The sequence below is a fragment of the Oncorhynchus mykiss genome, chromosome 26 (genome assembly GCF_013265735.2).
Source record: "Oncorhynchus mykiss isolate Arlee chromosome 26, USDA_OmykA_1.1, whole genome shotgun sequence".
NCBI classification, from domain to species: domain Eukaryota; kingdom Metazoa; phylum Chordata; class Actinopteri; order Salmoniformes; family Salmonidae; genus Oncorhynchus; species Oncorhynchus mykiss.
Genome location: NC_048590.1, coordinates 43,917,098 through 43,937,066, shown reverse-complemented (window position 1 = coordinate 43,937,066; position 19,969 = coordinate 43,917,098). Strand labels below are relative to the sequence as shown.

Here is a 19,969-nt window from a genome sequence, read left to right as displayed (position 1 = left end):
AGAGAGGCATTAGGCCATAGTGGAAGTAGAGACATGTTAACTTGCTAACACAAGGCTATGAGGACATTGCACTGATGTCATAGAGCCTCGGGACAATGTGGCCATGTTCAAATAATGAATAAATGCACCCTTCGTTCCTTCATCCCTCCCCTATTTGAGGTTATGACTGGTCTGTTAGTCTTCCTCCTAGCTATGTGTTATAAGATAAAAGCCTCACGTCTGTCAGTAGCTGTGAACTCACCTGGCTGATTCTATTCAGGCCAATCTTCAGCCAGATTGATGTCAGGAAGTACTGTTCTGTAGCAGACTGATTCTGTTCAGGCCAACCTTCAGTCAGATTGATGTCTGGAAGTAGTGTTCTGTCGCAGACTGATTCTGTTCAGGCCAACCTTCAGCCAGATTGATGTCAGGAAGTAGTGTTCTGTAGCAGACTGATTCTGTTCAGGCCAACCTTCAGTCAGATTGATGTCTGGAAGTAGTGTTCTGTAGCAGACTGATTCTGTTCAGGCTAACCTTCAGCCAGATTTATGTCAGGAAGTAGTGTTCCATAGCAGACTGATTCTGTTTAGGCCAACCTTCAGCCAGATTGATGTCAGGAAGTACTGTTCTGTAGCAGACTGATTCTGTTCAGGCCAACCTTCAGCCAGATTGATGTCAGGAAGTAGTGTTCTGTAGCAGACTGATTCTATTCAGGCCAACCTTCAGCCAGATTGATGTCAGGAAATAGTGTTCCATAGCAGACTGATTCTGTTCAGGCCAACCTTCAGTCAGATTGATGTCAGGAAGTACTGTTCTGTAGCAGACTGATTCTGTTCAGGCCAACCTTCAGCCAGATTGATGTCAGGAAGTAGTGTTCCATAGCAGACTGATTCTATTCAGGCCAACCTTCAGCCAGATTGATGTCAGGAAGTAGTGTTCTGTAGCAGACTGATTCTATTCAGGCCAACCTTCAGCCAGATTGATGTCAGGAAGTAGTGTTCTGTAGCAGACTGATTCTGTTCAGGCCAACCTTCAGCCAGATTGATGTCAGGAAGTAGTGTTCTGTAGCAGACTGATTCTATTCTGGCCAACCTTCAGGCAGATTGATGTCAGGAGTTACTGTTCCATAGCAGACTGATTCTATTCAGGCCAACCTTCAGCCAGATTGATGTCTGGAAGTAGTGTTCTGTAGCAGACTGATTCTGTTCAGGCCAACCTTCAGCCAGATTGATGTCAGGAATTACTGTTCCATAGCAGACTGATTCTATTCAGGCCAACCTTCAGCCAGATTGATGTCTGGAAGTAGTGTTCTGTAGCAGACTGATTCTGTTCAGGCCAACCTTCAGTCAGATTGATGTCTGGAAGTAGTGTTCTGTAGCAGACTGATTCTGTTCAGGCCAACCTTCAGTCAGATTGATGTCTGGAAGTAGTGTTCCATAGCAGACTGATTCTGTTCAGGCCAACCTTCAGCCAGATTGTTGTCAGGAAGTAGTGTTCTGTAGCAGACTGATTCTGTTCAGGCCAACCTTCAGTCAGATTGATGTCTGGAAGTACTGTTCAGTAGCAGAACATAAATCAGACTTCATGAATGAATGAACGCTACTTACTTCATCATTAGGATAACATGAGGACTATGTCACAAGAAAATGTGATCCTATGTACATTCAGAGAGAACCCCAAGGTTACTCTAAAGTTCATGAATGAACTCTACTCATCAAGGTGGATTCGATGGATTCCATGTTAGGTGGATTCCATGTCAACTCATTAATAATTCATTTGTTGATACTGAAGTGGAAGGCTGTCATATAAAAACTGTCATACAAAAATCCTACTGTTGATTATGACAAGACACACCTGGTGGGTGAGACAGAGGAGAGAGCTTGTTAGTGTCCAACCGGTCACAAATTAATTGAGAAGTTCACATAGAAAAAAAGTATTGATTCCTTTTCAAATCAACCCCTGAACTGGCCTAGGAGAAATGGAATTGAGCCCAATCCTGCTACTCTGAGCTGAGAGAAGGCTATGTCACAGGACAGTTGATAACAGACATTCAGATATATGGAAAAAGATCACAATTGAAACAAACATTGAGCAGACATTCACTGTGTTTTTACATTGTTTTTTATTTATATCCTGTGCCACATTATAATGTGTGTTTAATACCTCTGGGTTGTTCTTTATATTCAGATAGAGATATATAATGGAAGAAGGAGAAACATTGAAGGAGATATAAAGAGGGGGTCCTTGTGCTGCAGGTTACTGTTTCACCCACCAGACCAGACTCAGCCACTGCACCCCACAGTCAGATTACAGCATTTTACCTCAAACAATGTGAAGCCATAGTGGGTGTGGGGCAATACCTTTACTATGGTTCCAAACATGGCTCCTGCATTTCATAAGGACAATGTCTTGTTAGATTTAAGTTAATAATATGGTTCTCTTTAAAAAGGAGCCTAAACACACTAGTGGTTGTCTCATAAAGTTAACTTACACACACTGTGGTACAGTTCATAGACCTATAAACGCTCTACCACTCTGCTATTTGTTCTGAAGCTGTCAACCCGTTAACTCAAGGTCTTGATTTGGTCATAAAGCTGGCTTTTATAACCCTGCATAGAGGTGCCCTTGTGTTGGCTCTGCTGGACTGGACTGTGTTGGTGTAAGAAAAGGCCAGGGGTGCCATATGTATCTAACGTCTCAGAGTAGGAGAGCTGATTTAGGATCAGCTTTGCCTTTTAGATCACGATGAATAAGATAATACAGATAGGGGTGACCTGATCCTAGATCAGCACTCCTACTCTTAGCTGCTCGATACACACGCAGTATATGTACAGTGGCCCTAAAGTTATACGGTGGCCCTAATGGTCAAATTAGCTTTGTTCCAGGCAATGTGTTGCCTTAACCCCTCTGAAGATCCATCCCCAACTTCTCCCAACCTCTCTGAACAAACATATTTTATGCTATGGTGATATGTTGAAACCATCCATATGAACCATTCAAATCAGCATAATGCAGCTTCATCAACTGAGTGCTAGCCTTTTCACATACTTGTATCGCTCCTTGACTTATAACACCCTTGTCTAATGAATGGCGCCAGAGAAGTAGGCTGACGTTTTACGTGTTCCTATCCAATTGTGTTTCTTTGTGTTGTTGGTAACATATTTTGTACCTTAATTTGTACATAATGTTGCTGCTATCGTCTCTTATGACCAAAAATAACTTCTGGACATCAGAACGGCGATTACTCACAACGATCTGGCAGAATCCAATTTTTCGTTTAACGAGTCTGACAAGCCCAACGCGAATGATATACAGCTTTCCCGGGAACAGGCCCAGATCCCCGTCATTTGCGCCAGAGGGCGGGCTGCCTTCTGAGAATTTGTAGGCGATCGGAAAAACCCCACTGCCATCCATTCTGCTAGCAAACGTGCAATCTTTGGAAAATAAAATAGATGACCTACGTGGAAGATTAAACTAGCAATGGGACATTCAAAACTGTAATATCTTATGCTTCACAGAGTTGTGGCTGAACGACAACATTATCAACATACAGCTGGCTTGTTATATGCTGTATCGGCAGGATAGAACAGCGGCGTCTGGTAAGACAAGGGGCGGCGGACTATGTATTCTTGTAAATAACAGCTGGTGCAGGATATCTAAGGAAATCTCGAGGTTCTGCTCATCTGAGGTAGAGTATCTCATGATAAGCTGTAGACCACACCATCTTCCTAGAGAGTTTTTATCTGTGTTTTTCGTAGCTGTCTACATACCACCACAGACTGAGGCTGACACTATGACCGCACTCAATTAGTTGTATTCCGTCATAAGCAAACAGGAAAACGCTCACCCAGAGGCGGTGCTCATAGTGGCCGGGAACTTTAATGCAGGGAAACTTAAATTGGTCTTACCAAATTCCTATCAGCATGTTAAATGTGCAATCAGAGGGGAAACAACTCTGGACCACCTTTACTCCACACACAGAGACACATAGACAACTCTCCCTCACCCTCCATTTGGCAAATCTTACCATAATTATATCCTCCTGATTACAGGCAAAAATTTAAGCAGGAAGCACCAGTGACTCGATCAATAAAAAGTGGTCAGATGAAGCAGATGCTAAACTACAGGACTGTTTTGCCAGCACAGACTGGAATATGTTCCGGGATTGCTCCGATGGCATTGAGCAGTACACCATATCAGTCATTGGCTTCATCAATAAGTGCATCGATGACGTCGTCCCCACAGTCACCATACGTACATACCCCAACCAGAAGCCATGGATGACAGGCAACATCAGCAGTGAGCTAAAGGCTAGAGCTGCCGCTTTCAAGGAGCTAGACCCAGAAGCTTATAAGAAATCCTGCTATGCCCTCCGACGAACTGTTAAACAGGCAAAAGCATCAATTCAGGACTAATATCGAATTGTACTACACCGGCTCTGATGCTCATCGGATGTGGCAGGACTTGCAAACCATACAGACTACAAAGGAAAGCACAGCCGAGAGCTGCCCAGTGACACGAGCCTATCAGACGAGCTAAACGTCTTCTATGCTCGCTTCGAGGCAAATAACACTGAAACATGCATGAGAGCACCAGCTGTTCCAGAAGACTGTGTGCTCATGCTCTCCACAGCCGATGTGAGTAAGACCTTTAAACAGGTCAACATTCACAAGGCCGCAGGGCCAGACGGATTACCAGGACATGTACTGCGAGCATGCGCTGACCACCTGGCAAGTGTCTTCACTGACATTTTCAACCTCTCCCTGTCCGAGTCTGTAATACCAGCATGTTTTAAGCAGACCACCATAGTCCCTGTGCCCAAGAACACTAAGGTAGCCTGCCTAAATGACTACCAGCCCGTAGCACTCACATCTGTAGCCATGAAATGCTTTGAAAGGTTGGTCATGGCTCACATCAACACCATTATCCCAGAAGCCCTAGACCCACTCCAATTTGAATACCACCCCAGCAGATCCACAGATGATGCAATGTCTATTGCACTCCACACTGCTCTTTCCCACCTGGACAAAAGGAGCACCTATGTGAGAATGCTATTAATTGACTACAGCTCAGCGTTCAACACCATAGTGCCCTCAAAGCTCATCAATAAGCTAAGGACCCTGGTACTAAACACCTCCCTCTGCAACTGAATCCTGGACTTCCTGACGGTCCGCCCCCAGGTGGTAAGGGTAGGTAACAACACATCCGCCACAGTGATCCTCAACACGGGCCCATCAGGGGTGTGTATTTAGTCCCCTCCTGTACTCCCTGTTCACTCATGACAGCATGACCAGGCACAACTCCAACACCATCATTAAGTTTGCCGATGACACAACAGTGGTAGGCCTGATCAACAACAACGACGAGACAGCCTATAAGGAGGAGGTCAGAGACCTGGCTGTGTGGTGCCAGGACAACAACCTCTCCCTCAACGTGATCAAGACAAAGGAGATGATATTGGACTACAGGAAAAAGAGGGCCGAGCACGCCCCCATTCTCATCGATGGGGCTGTAGTGGAGCAGGTTGAGAGCTTCAAGTTCCTTGGTATCCACATCACCAACAAACTAACATGGTCCAAGCACACCAAGACAGTCGTGAAAAGGGCACGACAAAACCAATTCCCCCTCAGGAGACTGAAAAGATTTGGCATGGGTCGTCAGATCCTCAAAAAGTTCTACATCTGCACCATCGAGAGTATCCTGGTTGCATCACTGCCTGGTATGGTAACTGTTCGGCGTCCGACCGCACGGCACTACAGAGGGTAGTGCATACGGCCAAGTACATCACTTGGGCCAAGCTTCCTGCCTCCAGGAGCCTCTATACCAGGCGGTGTCAGAGGAAGGCCCTAGTTATAGACGGTTCTTTCTGCTACCGCACTGCAAGCAGTACCGGAATGCCAAGTCTAGGTCCAAGAGGTTTCTAAACAGCTTCTACCAACAAGCCATAAGACTCCTGAACATCTAATCAAATGGCTACCCAGACTATTTGCATTGCCCCCACCCACCCTTTTACACACCTGCTACTCTCTGTTGTTATAATCTATGTATAGTCACTTTAATAACTCTACCTACATGTACCTAAATTATCTCGACTAACCGGTGCCCCCGCACATTGACTCTGTACCGGTACCCCCCTGTATATAGTCTCCACATTGACTCTGTACCGGTACCCCCCTGTATATAGTCTCCACATTGACTCTGTACCGGTACCCCCCTGTATATAGTCTCCACATTGACTCTGTACCGGTACCCCCCTGTATATAGTCTCCACATTGACTCTGTACCGGTACCCCCCTGTATATAGCCTCCACATTGACTCTGTACCGGTACCCCCCTGTATATAGTCTCCACATTGACTCTGTACCGGTACCCCCCTGTATATAGCCTCCACATTGACTCTGTACCGGTACCCCCCTGTATATAGTCTCCACATTGACTCTGTACCGGTACCCCCCTGTATATAGTCTCCACATTGACTCTGTACCGGTACCCCCCTGTATATAGCCTCCACATTGACTCTGTACCGGTACCCCCCTGTATATAGTCTCCACATTGACTCTGTACCGGTACCCCCTGTATATAGTCTCGCTATTGTTATTTTACTGCCGCTCTCTAATTGCTTATTACTTTTCTTTCTTATTCTTATTTGTACTGTATTGTTGGTTAGTGGCTCGTAAGTAAGCATTTCAATGTAATGTTGTTTTCGGCGCATGTGACTAATGACATCTGATTTGATTTGAAGAAAACAAAGTTGAGCATGTTGGAACCTCATCTCTCTTGCGACTGTATTGGAGCAGGAGAGTACTGTCTCTGCATAGATAGCCCCCTTGTCCTAACGCTCTGTCCTATTGGCACAGGAGAATTCTACCCCTGCCTAGATATCCCCTTGTGCTAATTATCTGTCCTATTGGTGCAGGAGAGCAGTATCTGGAGGATGTGTGTAACGACGGGGGCGGGTGAGGAGGGTCTGGGCCGACAGACTGGCGATAGCAGCCCCCAGACGGAGGACAAAGAACCCAGTGTGGAGCGAGGGAGGAAGGGAGGAGGGGATGGACACAGGTAACAAGCCATACAGATATAAGCAGACTGCTATAATGCTTTATAACTTGTTGTAAGCAGGTCTGTGCCTTTATAATGTTTTCTTAAAGGGACACGTCGGGATTATATCAATGAGGTTCTTTATATACACTATATATACAAAAGTATGTGGACACCCCTTCAAATGAGTGGATTTGGCTATTTCAGCCACACCCGTTGCTGACAGGTGAGTAAAATCGAGCACACAGCCATGCAATCTCCATAGACATTGGCAGTAGAATGGCCTTACTGAAGAGCTCAGATACTTTCAACGTGGCACCGTCACAGGATGCCATCTTTCCAACAAGTCAGTTCGTCAAATTTCTGCCCTGCTAGAGCTGCCCAGTCAACTGTAAGTGCTGTTATTGTGAAGTGGAAACGTTTAGGAGCAACAACGGCTCAGCCGCAAAGCGGTAGGCCACACAAGCTCACATAACGGGACCGCCATGTGCTCAAGCACGTAAAAATCACCTGTCCTCGGTTGCAACACTCACTACCGGGTTCCAAACTGCCTCGGGAAGCAACGTCAGCACAATAACTGTTCGTCAGGAGCTTCATGGAATGAGTTTCCATAGCCAAGCAGCCACACACAAGCCTAAGATCACTGTGCGCAATGCCAAGCGTCGGCTGGAATGGTGTAAAGCTTGCTGACATTTGACTCTGGAGCAGTGGAAACGCATTCTCTGGAGTGATGAATCACGCTTCACCATCTGGTAGTCCAACTAATCTGGATTTGGTGGATGCCAAAAGAATGCTTCCTGCCCCAATGCATAGTGCCAACTGTAAAGTTTGGTGTAGGATGAATAATGGTCTGGGGCTGTTTTTCATGGTTCGGACTAGGCTCCTTAGTTCCAGTGAAGGGAAATCTTATTGCTTCAGCATACAATGACATTCTAGGCCAGTGGTTCCCAACTGTTTTGCTTACTGTACCACCAACTGAATTTTGCTCTGCCCGGAGGGGCCCTGAAATACCCCCTCATGTGCATTTTATCAGTAGACCTATGGTCTCATGAGTCTTCTCATGTAACCCCTGAGGATAGGCCAAACCTAGTACCCCTGGTTGGGAACCACTGTTCTAGATGATTCTGTGCTTCCAAGGTTGTGGCAACAATTTAGGGAAGGACCTTTCCTGTTTCAGCATGACAATGCCCCCTTGCACAAAGCTTGGTCCATTCAGAAATTGTTTGTCCGTGTGGAAGAACTTGACTGGTCTGCACAGAGCCCTTACCTCAACCCCAACCACACCTTTGGGATGAATTGGAACGCCGACTGCGAGCCTGGCCTTATCGCCCAACATCAGTGTTCGGACTCACTGATACTGTTGTGGCTGAATGGAAGCAAGTCCCAACAATGCAATGTTCCAACATCTAATAGAAAACCTTCCCAGAAGTGGGAAGGGGGGACCAACTCCATATTAATGCCCATGAATTTGTAATGAGATGTTCAGTGAGCTGGTGTCCACATACTTTGGTCATACTTCCCCAGAGTCAGATAAACTCATGGATAATATTTGTATGTCTCTGTGTCCAGCATGAAGGATCTTAGAGGCACTTTTGCGAGCCAATGCTAACTAGCATTAGTGCAGTTACTGGAAGTCTATGGGTATCTACTAGCATGCTTCATACTGGACACAGAGACATACAGATGGTATCCATGAGTTCATCTGATTCTGGGGAGGTGGATAAGGGGCCTCATGGCCAAAATCCAGAAGTATCCCTTTCAGGTTTATTATTATTATGTTATGGCTTTCTATGTAATACATTTTGAACTGATTCAACAAGGCTGTTAACATAGTGCATTATACCTGTCAATTCATGGTTTTTCTAAGATGGCCGTACCAAGTCTTGTGTACATCAGTTTGGGGGAATGCAGATTGCCAAAGTGTACTGGCTAATGCACCAACACTGCCAAACAACAGTGGTTATTTTGTTATGTTTAGTTCTCAGAGAAAAGCTTCTGTCTAACTGTGTCTTTCTTCCTGCCTGTCCTGGAGCAGTTACCTTCAGAGTACAGACAAGCCTGCACCTTTTAACGGACAGTGTCTGAACGGCCATGGCAGGACAGAGGGGGAGAGGCAGGCTAAGAACGGCCATGCTGCAAGGACAGAGGGGGAGGGAGGGAGGCAGGCCGCCTCCAGGAACAGCCACATAACAGCCTACAGTGAGGTAGTACCACTCACATCCCACTTGTTCTGTTGCTGAAATGAAGAAAAAATAAAAATGTTGGCACTTCATACCAGACCTGGGTTCAAATAGTATTTGTTTTACTTCAAATACTTTGAGCCTGCTTGGAGTTCCATGCAGTGGGAGAGGTTTGCACTTGTGGACTATTCAATTTTTTCCATAGACAACTGCTATGCTGGCCATTCTAAATTAATACATCCCATAATATGTTCCTGTGAGTCCCAAATGGCACCCTATTCCCTGTATAGTTCACAATTTTTGACCAAAGTATTGACAATATAGAGAATAGGGTACCATTTTGGACCCTCACTATAATACAGATTTGACACTCCACCTGTGTTACAGTAGTTTATTCTCCGCCATCCCTCTAGCCACTAAGTCTGTGTGGGTCTGGCATTTCTTCACATAGTGTAGCCACATTCCCATCCTACACCCACCAGACACTGGTCCCAGACAACACTTGGCCCAGATAGAATCTGTGGGGCAGAATATCTGCATTGCTTCAGAAATGGAATGAGTTGAAATGAAACCAAACAGTGCAGTAAAGCCTTCCTAGCCACAGTCACTGCACCGACCCTATGCAGTGTAGTTGTACGGGATAAAGAGCTGCGTAGTAACATTGACAGAGACAGTTCCAAAGGATCAATCAATCAAATTGATGAGGGCCCATCCTCATTTGGCTGAACCGTGTAGAAAAGAGTCTCAAAACAGAAATTGAATAGGAAGAGATGACTTACTCTGCAGTTGGCTATTTGGTGAAAAGGGAGAGAGAGATTACATTTCCCAGTAGGGTCATATCTCATGAATGGATATAGAGTGTGAGTTCTGGCTTAAGAGTTCATTCTACTTCCCCCACTGCTGTTGAAGCAGCTTTCACACTACGTGGAAGGAAGGCCCTCTCACATCTTCCTCCCTCATCCAATGTGTAATAATTTTACAGAGGTCGGACTGAGGACATGTTGAAGCTCTCTCATGCTAGGTCACACTATATCTGACCAAGCCAAGTCCCCATCTGTTTGAGATGATACAGAAGTCTATACTGCAGAGACTCAGAGGGAGAAAGAGACAAAGGATGTGACAGAGAGAGAGAGAGACAGAGAGAGAGAGAAAAACAGAACGAGACAATAATTTGTGCCAGGTGTGATATCCCTCCTAAATAGCTCGGGCTAATGTTCCTATCGACCCAGTAAGGCCAGCAGGCTAGTCTCTTTTTATTAGTATGTAACTGTTATGAAAGTTGTATTTTTTAAACGCCACTTTAAACGTGTACATGACACTGCAACAAAATTTCCCCATGGGATACAATAAAGTCAGTAAAGTAAAGAGAGAGAGAGAGAGAGAGAGAGAGAGAGAGAGAGAGAGAGAGAGCGAGCAAGTGAGAGAGCAAGTGAGAAAGAGAGATACAGACAGAGAATAAGAGAAGGAAGGGACAGACAGCAGGACAGAATGTCTAGAACATGTGACAACTTTGGACTCTGCTGATTGTGTTTTGAACCCTGTTTCAGTCTCTCCTTCAAATGTTTCCTATAATACTCCGTCCTGCCTCTAGCAGAGAAATAGCAGTGGTGAAAAAAGTACAGAATTTCCAATCTTGAGTAAAAGTAAAGATACCTTAACAGAAAATGACTCAAGTAAGTGAAAGTCATCTAGTAAATATACTTAAGTATCAAAAATAAAAAATAAATGAATAAATTGTTTTAAGCAAACCAGACGGCATCATTTCCCCCCCACAGATAGCCAGGGACACACTCCAACACTCATAATATACAAATGAAGCATGTATGTTCAGTGGGTCCGCTAGATCAGAGGCAGTATGGATGACCAGGTATGTTCTCTTGATAAGTGTGTGAATTTGACCATTTTCCTGTCCTGCTAAGCATTCAAAATGTAACGAGTACTTTTTGGTGTCAGTGAAAATGTCTGGAGTAAAAATTACATTATTTTCTTTAGGAATGTAGTGAAGTAAATGTAAAAGTAGTCAAAAATATGAATAGTAAAGTACAGATACACAAAAAAAGACTTAAGTAGTACTTTCAAGTATTTTTACTTAAGTACTTTACACCACTGAGAAATAGTATGTGTTGTTATGGAGAACAAATTGAAAACAGGAAATTCAATAATCAAATCAGACTTCTCTAACTGAAGTGAGAAGGTGTTTAAATATATTAACTAATATATTCCAGAAATGATCCAAAAAGGCAGTCAATGGCCAAATGCAGTTTTAGATATTTTAGTAGCTTATTAGTTCATTTTAATTCCACCAATTTCTTCCAAACATTTAAATATTATATTCACACGTTTTATTTGGAATAATTCTGTGTCTTACCCAATCAGTATAAGTCCAAATAATTCTCTCCAATCATAGAAAGATTGGCACTTGTACAACATTAAATTCCATAACGATTCAACTTTGAGTCCTTTCTGTGTGTTTTTGTAGGAAAGCTCAACATGTGAGCAGCAGCCCCAGTCCCCTGGAGGTCTAACCCTGGCCCCCCTGCACTCGGCCCCCCTGTGCCTGGCAGACCCCCTGGCAGTGACCAACTACACAGAGACAGAACAAACTGGGAACAACAACCACCTCAAGGTATCAATTAGGACTCTTCTGAGTCCTCTTGATAAACATTCACAGCCTGTTTGGTTCTGTGTATCGTCATTATCTTTAGGCTTTAACTTTTTAAATTGTTGTTTGAACGTCCATTTCCCTCCAAGAGTGGATGAATACCTTGGTTGAGTTCAGTAGGGCACATCATTGTAAAACATTTTGAAACAGAAAACAAAACGTCCAGGTAGTCCTTCCTTAGTCTGGGTACCAGTCTGTTAAGCTAACATTCTACTCCTCCAGGGTAGCACAGGATATGGAGTACAAGGAGTGGAATGTAAGCGAAACAGACTGGCAACCAGCCTGGTCTGCCTCTGTTTCAGTGTGTTTTCCTCCGTTTGGTGCCTAATGAACATCACCCTGGTGTGCTGTGTGCTGTAGTTGGCAATCCCAGAGGTGAATGAGGACAGAGGTTGGGACACAGAGAGGAGAGGACATGGTCTTCAGGGACAGACAGTCTGCAAGAGGACCCGCTCCAACTCTACCAGTAACACACACACACACACGCGCGCACGCACGCACGCGCACACACGCACACACACACACACACGCACGCACACACGCACGCACGCACACACACACACACACACACACACACGCACACGCGCACGCACGCACGCACACGCACGCACACACGCACACACACACACACACACACACACACACACACACACCAATATGGGGCCTGTAAGGCAGTTGTCATGAGTTTCCTGTGGTACATCATTAGATACTATTAAGTGATTTCCTTCCTTTCCTACAAGAACATGAGGACATCATCATCTCTAACTGGATGTTGAGTTTGTCACATCCTGCACAGATGTTTTATAAACTCTGGAAATGACTGAATATAATGATGCTTTAAATTGACCTGGGTATGTTTTGTAAGTCACTTGTTTTAACAAATGTCATTCCTTGCTGTGTGAGCAACTAGCCTTTCCCTGTTTTGACCTGCTTTTGTGATGAGTAACCAAGCCTCTTGTCAGCTCCCAGAGAAAATGTCGTAGGCTTTAGCTCACTGGGCTAATGTGGTATTGAGGGAAGCAGATAACCCAGGTTCCATACAGTTGGTGTCGGGGGTTTTTGCTTGGTCTCTGGATGGTATTGAATCACATGGCATTGTATTGCATTGTGCTCAGGTGTCCATCCATACTGGATTGGAGACCTGGACACCATTATCCTGAAGACGCCTGAGCTTTGCGGGAGCAACACCCACGGAACCGTCGGTTTCTTTGGCAGCAGGAAGTCCCAGTCCCAGCAGCTGGAGTTTCCTCACAACCCCAACCAGGTGTGTGTGTGCGCCTGTCTGCCTACCTGCCTTGAGAGTTTCTGTACCTGCAAATGCTCTGATTACAATGAATCCAGATTGGTACTGACTCATTACATTCCTGAGGTTTCTACGGTAGCTGTTGCTCCCATTGCCCTGTTTGTTCAATTTGAGTTCTCATGCAGACAGCAGGTTTTTCAAAAAATAATAAACGTTTTGATTCAATTAAGTTCTTGGAAGGGGACTAAACTATTTCCTCTTTTTTCATTATAATCACGACATAATTCAATTATTCGCTCATACAGTGAGAGACCGTCAGAGTGAGACAGAGAGAGGAGAAAAATATGTATCTGTTCAGAACGTCAGAACAATACGAAAAGAAGATAGATTAAAAACAGGTGTAGAAATCACTTCCAAAAAGCATCTGGAACTAGTCAACTCAATTTGTCAGCCTTCTTCCTGCTTTGCAGAACTTGGCTAGCGAGCGAGGAAAAGTGTGTGTGTGTGAAACCAGTGTGTGTGTGTGTGTGTGTGTGAAACCAATGTATGTGTGTGTGTGCGTGAGGCCTCGCCTCACGTGTGTGTGGAACCTGACTGAGGGTGTTGTCTCCCGTCTGTCCCCCTCCTCCCCCTTCTCCTCCCCCTTCTCCTCCCCCCTCCCCAGCCCGTTCCCCGTCCCTCTCGCTCTCTTAGCTCCGCCCATCTGGTCCACTCCTGCAGTAACGTCCAAGCCTTCATCATCTGTAACATCGTGCTGATGAAGGGCCATGGCAAGGTAATTATGCAGCACGTTTGAACATCTGCTCCAGGAGCTTGAACGCAGCCCGTGGCCCTGAGGCTAATCCATAATAAAGCATCATTGTTTGCTCTACCATGGAGTACTATGGAGTAGCATCCAATCTTTAAACATACTAATGATGAGTTGTTGCTTTGGCCCTGGCTTCTCCCTGACCATATAACCTAATGGGAAAACTCCTAGTTACATTTAAGCCCACCCCCTCAGTGCTATTGGCCGGGTTAATCTTTTTTGTTACCAGAAATGAAACTACAAATGACCTCTTTAAAGGGGGTGAATACTCCTCCTTAAAGGTGCAATCTGTAGTTTCAAGTCTCTCCTAACTGTTGTATTGTCCCATGCAGGGTCTGGGGTTCAGCATTGTGGGGGGCAGGGACAGCATGTACGGACCCATGGGTATCTACGTCAAGACCATCTTCGCTGGAGGGGCCGCGGCTGCCGATGGCAGACTACAGGAGGGTAAGAGGAGAAGGAGAGACTCATTGCTTTTGTTAAAATGGTACTACAACAACAGAGTTGATCTCAGTCCAACACTAACATACACAAAAGTCTACACACATCCAGTAGCCTTCCTGGACTGCTGGACCAGTGTTGGTGACCACTGTCTTAGATCTATACACTATGGCATATGGCTAGAATAGCCGCCCCGTAGCACTCACTTCCGTCATCATGAAGTGCTTTGAGAGACTAGTCAAGGACCATATCACCTCCACCCTACCTGACACCCTAGACCCACTCCAATTTGCTTACCGCCCAAATAGGTCCACAGACGACACAATCGCAATCACACTGCACACTGCCCTAACCCATCTGGACAAGAGGAATACCTATGTAAGAATGCTGTTCATCGACTACAGCTCAGCATTTAACACCATAGTACCCTCCAAACCCATCATTAAGCTCGAGACCCTGGGTCTTGAATCCGCCCTGTGAAACTGGGTCCTGGACTTCCTGATGGGCCGCCCCCAGGTGGTAAGGGTAGGTAACAACATCTCCACCCCGCTGATCCTCAACACTGGGGCCCCACAAGGGTGCGTTCTCAGCCGTCTCCTGTACTCCTTGTTCACCCACGACTGCGTGGCCATGCACGCCTCCAACTCAATCATCAAGTTTACAGACAACACTACAGTGGTAGGCTTGATTACCAACAACGACGAGACGGCCTACAGGGAGGAGGTGAGGGCCCTTGGAGTGTGGTGTCAGGAAAATAACCTCTCACTCAATGTCAACAAAACAAATGTCTCTCTCTCTCTCTCTCTCTCTATCTGTGTGTCTCTCTGTCTCTCTGTCTCTCTCTCTCTCTCTCTCTGTCTCTTAGGGGATGAGATCCTGGAGTTGAATGGAGAGTCTCTACATGGACTAACTCATGAGGATGCACTACAGAGATTCAAAGTAAGACTGCAACACCACAACAAATCATCATATTACAACATTATTACAGCCATATTACAACATTATTACAGCCATAAAACAACATTATTACAGCCATATTACAACATTATTGCAGCCATATTACAACATTATTACAGCCATATTACAACATTATTACAGCCATAATACAACATTATTACAGCCATATTACATTATTACAGCCATATTACATTATTACAGCCATAATACAACATTATTACAGCCATAATATAACATTACTACAGCCATAATACAACATTATTACAGACATATTACAACATTATTACAGCCATATTACATTATTACAGCCATAATACAACATTATTACAGCCATAATACAACATTATTACAGCCATAATATAACATTACTACAGCCATAATACAACATTATTACAGACATATTACAACATTATTACAGCCATATTACATTATTACAGCCATAATACAACATTATTACAGCCATAATATAACATTACTACAGCCATATTACAACATTATTACAGCCATATTACAACATTATTACAGCCATATTACAACATTATTACAGCCATAATACAACATTATTACAGCCATAATACAACATTATTACAGCCATATTACATTATTACAGCCATATTACATTATTACAGCCATAATACAACATTATTACAGCCATAATATAACATTACTACAGCCATATTACAACATTATTACAGCCATATTACAACATTATTACAGCCATATTACATTATTACAGCCATAATACAACATTATTACAGCCATATTACAACATTACAGCCATATTACATTATTACAGCCATAATACAACATTATTACAGCCATAATATAACATTACTACAGCCATATTACAACATTATTACAGCCATATTACAACATTATTACAGCCATATTACAACATTATTACAGCCATAATACAACATTATTACAGCCATATTACATTATTACAGCCATATTACATTATTACAGCCATAATACAACATTATTACAGCCATAATATAACATTACTACAGCCATATTACAACATTATTACAGCCATATTACAACATTATTACAGCCATATTACATTATTACAGCCATAATACAACATTATTACAACCATATTACAACATTATTACAGCCATAATACAACATTATTACAGCCATATTACAACATTATTACAGCCATATTACAACATTATTACAGCCATATTACAACATTATTACAGCCATATTACAACATTGTTACAGACATAATACAACATTATTACAGCCATAATATAACATTATTACAGCCATTTTACAACAATGTTACAGCCAAAATACAACATTATTACAGCCATATTACAACATTATAATTGGGGCGGCAGGGTAGCCTAGTGGTTAGAGTTGGACTAGTAACCGGAAGGTTGCAAGTTCAAACCCCCGAGCTGACAAGGTACAAATCTGTCGTTCTGCCCCTGAACAGGCAGTTAACCCACTGTTCCTAGGCCGTCATTGAAAATAAGAATTTGTTCTTAACTGACTTCCCTAGTTAAATAAGGTAAAATAAAATAAAATAAATTATTACAGCCATATTACAACATTATTACAGCCATAAAACAACATTATTACAGCCATGTTACAACATTATTACAGCCATAAAACAACATTATTACAGCCATAATACAACATTATTACAGCCATAATACAACATTATTCCAGCCATAATACAACATTATTACAGTCATTATACAACATTATTACAGCCATAATACAACATTATTACAGCCATATTACAACATTATTACAGCCATATTACAACATTATTACAGCCATATTACAACATTATTACAGCCATTATACAACATTATTACAGCCATAATACAACATTATTACAGCCATATTACAACATTACAACCATATTACAACATTATTACAGCCATAATACAACATTATTACAGCCATAATACAACATTATTACAGCCATATTACAACATTATTACAGCCACATTACAACATTATTACAGCCATATTACAACATTATTACAGCCATAATACAACATTATTACAGCCATATTACAACATTATTACAGCCATAATACATTATTACAGCCATATTACAACATTATTGCAGCCATATTACAACATGATGGAGTTAAAAGGATCCCTTTTGATTAGTGAAGACATTTTAGAACAGGGGTAGACAACCCTGTTCCTGGAGTGCCGCAGGTACTGCAGGATTTTGTACCAACTAGGCACCACACTTGATTAACTAAATTCAGAATGATCCTCTCTCTCCCTCTCACTCTACTTCTCCCTCTCTCCTTCTCCTCGCCTTCTCCTCCCTCTCTCCCTCGCTCCCTCTCCTTCCCGCTCTACTTCTCCCTTTCCCTCGCCTTCTCCCTCTCTCCCTCTCCTTCTCCCTCTCTCCTTCTCCTTCCCGCTCTACTCCCTTCTCCTCGCCTTCTCCTCCCTCTCTCCCTCTCCTTCCCGCTCTACTTCTCCCTTTCCCTCGCCTTCTCCTTCTACCTCTCTCCCTCTCCTTCCCACTCTACTTCTCCCTTTCCCTCGCCTTCTCCCTCTCTCCCTCTCCTTCTCCCTCTCTCCCTCTCCTTCCCGCTCTACTCCCTTCTCCTCGCCTTCTCCTCCCTCTCCTTCCCGCTCTACTTCTCCCTTTCCCTCGCCTTCTCCTTCTACCTCTCTCCCTCTCCTTCCCACTCTACTTCTCCCTTTCCCTCGCCTTCTCCTTCTACCTCGCCTTCTCCCTCTCTCCCTCTCCTTCCCACCCTACTCCCTTTCCCTCGCCTTCTCCTCCCTCTCTCCCTCTCCTTCCCACCCTACTCCCTTCTCCTCGCCTTCTCCTTCTACCTCTCTCCCTCTCCTTCCCGCTCTACTTCTCCCTTTCCCTCGCCTTCTCCTTCTACCTCTCTCCCTCTCCATCCTGCTCTACTTCTCCTTCTCTCCTTCTCCTCTCTCTCTCCCTCTCTTTCCCACTCTACTTCTCCCTTTCCCTCACCTTCTCCTTCTACCTCTCTCCATCTCCATCCTGCTCTACTTCTCCTTCTCTCCTTCTCCCTCGCCTTCTCCTCTCTCTCTCCCTCTCCTTCCCACTCTACTTCTCCCTCTCCCCTCCACAGCAGATAAAGAAGGGTCTGTTGACTCTGGTGGTGAGGACCAGCCTGCGTGTCGGCGCCCTCTGTGGCCAGGCAGCGGTAGCACAGCTGTGTCGGTCTCGCTCTCTCAGCTCCAGTACTGGCATGTCCAGGGTCAGCACTGAAATGGGGGACTACAATTACCTCAGTGATGTCGCCACAGCCAACACACACACCAACACCGTACCTCAGCCACCTTTGGCCAAACCCCGAGATCGTGTCATGATGGAGATCACCTTGCATAAAGGTCAGGGGTCAAAGATAAGAAGTTCTACGTTGCCTTATGACTTGGACCTAGAGCATCTAACATACACAATGTCCTATCTGTCTTCCTGTGTGTGTGTGTGTGTGTGTGTGTGTGTGTGTGTGTGTGTGTGTGTGTGTGTGTAGAGGCCGGTGTGGGGCTGGGCATTGGGCTGTGTTGCGTGCCGTCTGGAGATGGTTGCCGTGGCATCTATATCCACACCCTGTCCCCTGGGTCGGTGGCACACATGGACAGTAGACTCAGGTAAGGATTAAACAAACATTCTGTAAATGCTGAATACACATAGCCTGGGTACCAGTCTGTTTGTGCTAACGTTCCACACCTTGTCATGAAAAGGAGTCTCTTACCTCAGTACACTTCCCAACTTCCTTACTCCCTGGCTGTGGCCAAATTCTTTACCTTCCCACCAAGTGTGCACTTGTACCCTCACTATCATGGATTTTGAAAGGAATCGATGTCGTGGAAACTCCCTCCAGCCATGCTTGCACTAATCCAATGCATTTCAATGCATGAGAGAGGGAGTGAACGAGGAGACTCTGGAGAGGACATTACATAACCGCTCTTCATTAGTCATTTAGCAGACTGACTCATCCAGAGCAGTTTATTGTTGACACATAGTCTGTGCATATGCTCAACTTGAATCAGTTAATGTACTTTAATCTCCACACTCACTCTCCATCTCCCCCTCCCCTCTCCCCCTCCCCTCTCCCCCTCCCCTCCCCATCTCCCCCTCCCCTCTCCCCCCTCCCCTCCCCCTCACCTCTCCATCTCCCCTCCCCTCTCTCCCCCTCCCCTCTCCCCCCCTCTTTCCTCTCCTAGATGTGGAGATGAGATTATGGAGATCAACAACACAGTGGTGTACAACATGGTACTGAATGATGTGTACACGGTTCTGAGTCAGTGCTCCCCCGGGCCAGTCCAGATCATCATCAGTCGACACCCTGACCCCAAAGTAAATACCCCATTTAACCTGATACACACACCCTGTCTGACCTTATATACACACCCTGTCTAACCTTCTATACACACCCTGTCTGACCTTCTATACACACCCTGTCTAACCTGATATACACACCCTGTCTGACCTTCTATACACACCCTGTCTGACCTTATATACACACCCTGTCTAACCTTCTATACACACCCTGTCTGACCTTATATACACACCCTGTCTAACCTTCTATACACACCCTGTCTGGCCTTAAATACACACCCTGTCTGATCTTATATACACACCCTGTCTGGCCTTACATACACACCCTGTCTAACCTTCTATACACACCCTG

At 44.5% G+C, this 19,969-nt stretch overlaps 1 protein-coding gene across 5 annotated transcripts in view; it reads left to right on the top strand.

Annotated features, from left to right (window-relative positions):
• The window catches only part of LOC110526988 (pro-interleukin-16-like), a 52,998-nt gene that overhangs the window by 11,946 nt on the left and 21,083 nt on the right, over positions 1-19,969 (top strand). For 4 of the 5 annotated variants that reach the window (XM_036963442.1, XM_036963438.1, XM_036963440.1 and 1 more), the window contains exons 4-14: positions 6,896-7,038; positions 9,053-9,221; positions 11,677-11,823; positions 12,220-12,325; positions 12,975-13,123; positions 13,767-13,877; positions 14,243-14,357; positions 15,217-15,290; positions 18,404-18,665; positions 18,809-18,926; positions 19,503-19,635. In XM_036963442.1, the coding sequence (XP_036819337.1) occupies positions 6,896-7,038; positions 9,053-9,221; positions 11,677-11,823; positions 12,220-12,325; positions 12,975-13,123; positions 13,767-13,877; positions 14,243-14,357; positions 15,217-15,290; positions 18,404-18,665; positions 18,809-18,926; positions 19,503-19,635 (1,527 nt within the window). The remainder of the gene's footprint in view (positions 1-6,895; positions 7,039-9,052; positions 9,222-11,676; positions 11,824-12,219; positions 12,326-12,974; positions 13,124-13,766; positions 13,878-14,242; positions 14,358-15,216; positions 15,291-18,403; positions 18,666-18,808; positions 18,927-19,502; positions 19,636-19,969) is intronic. The other variant, XM_036963441.1, reaches the window with a different exon arrangement.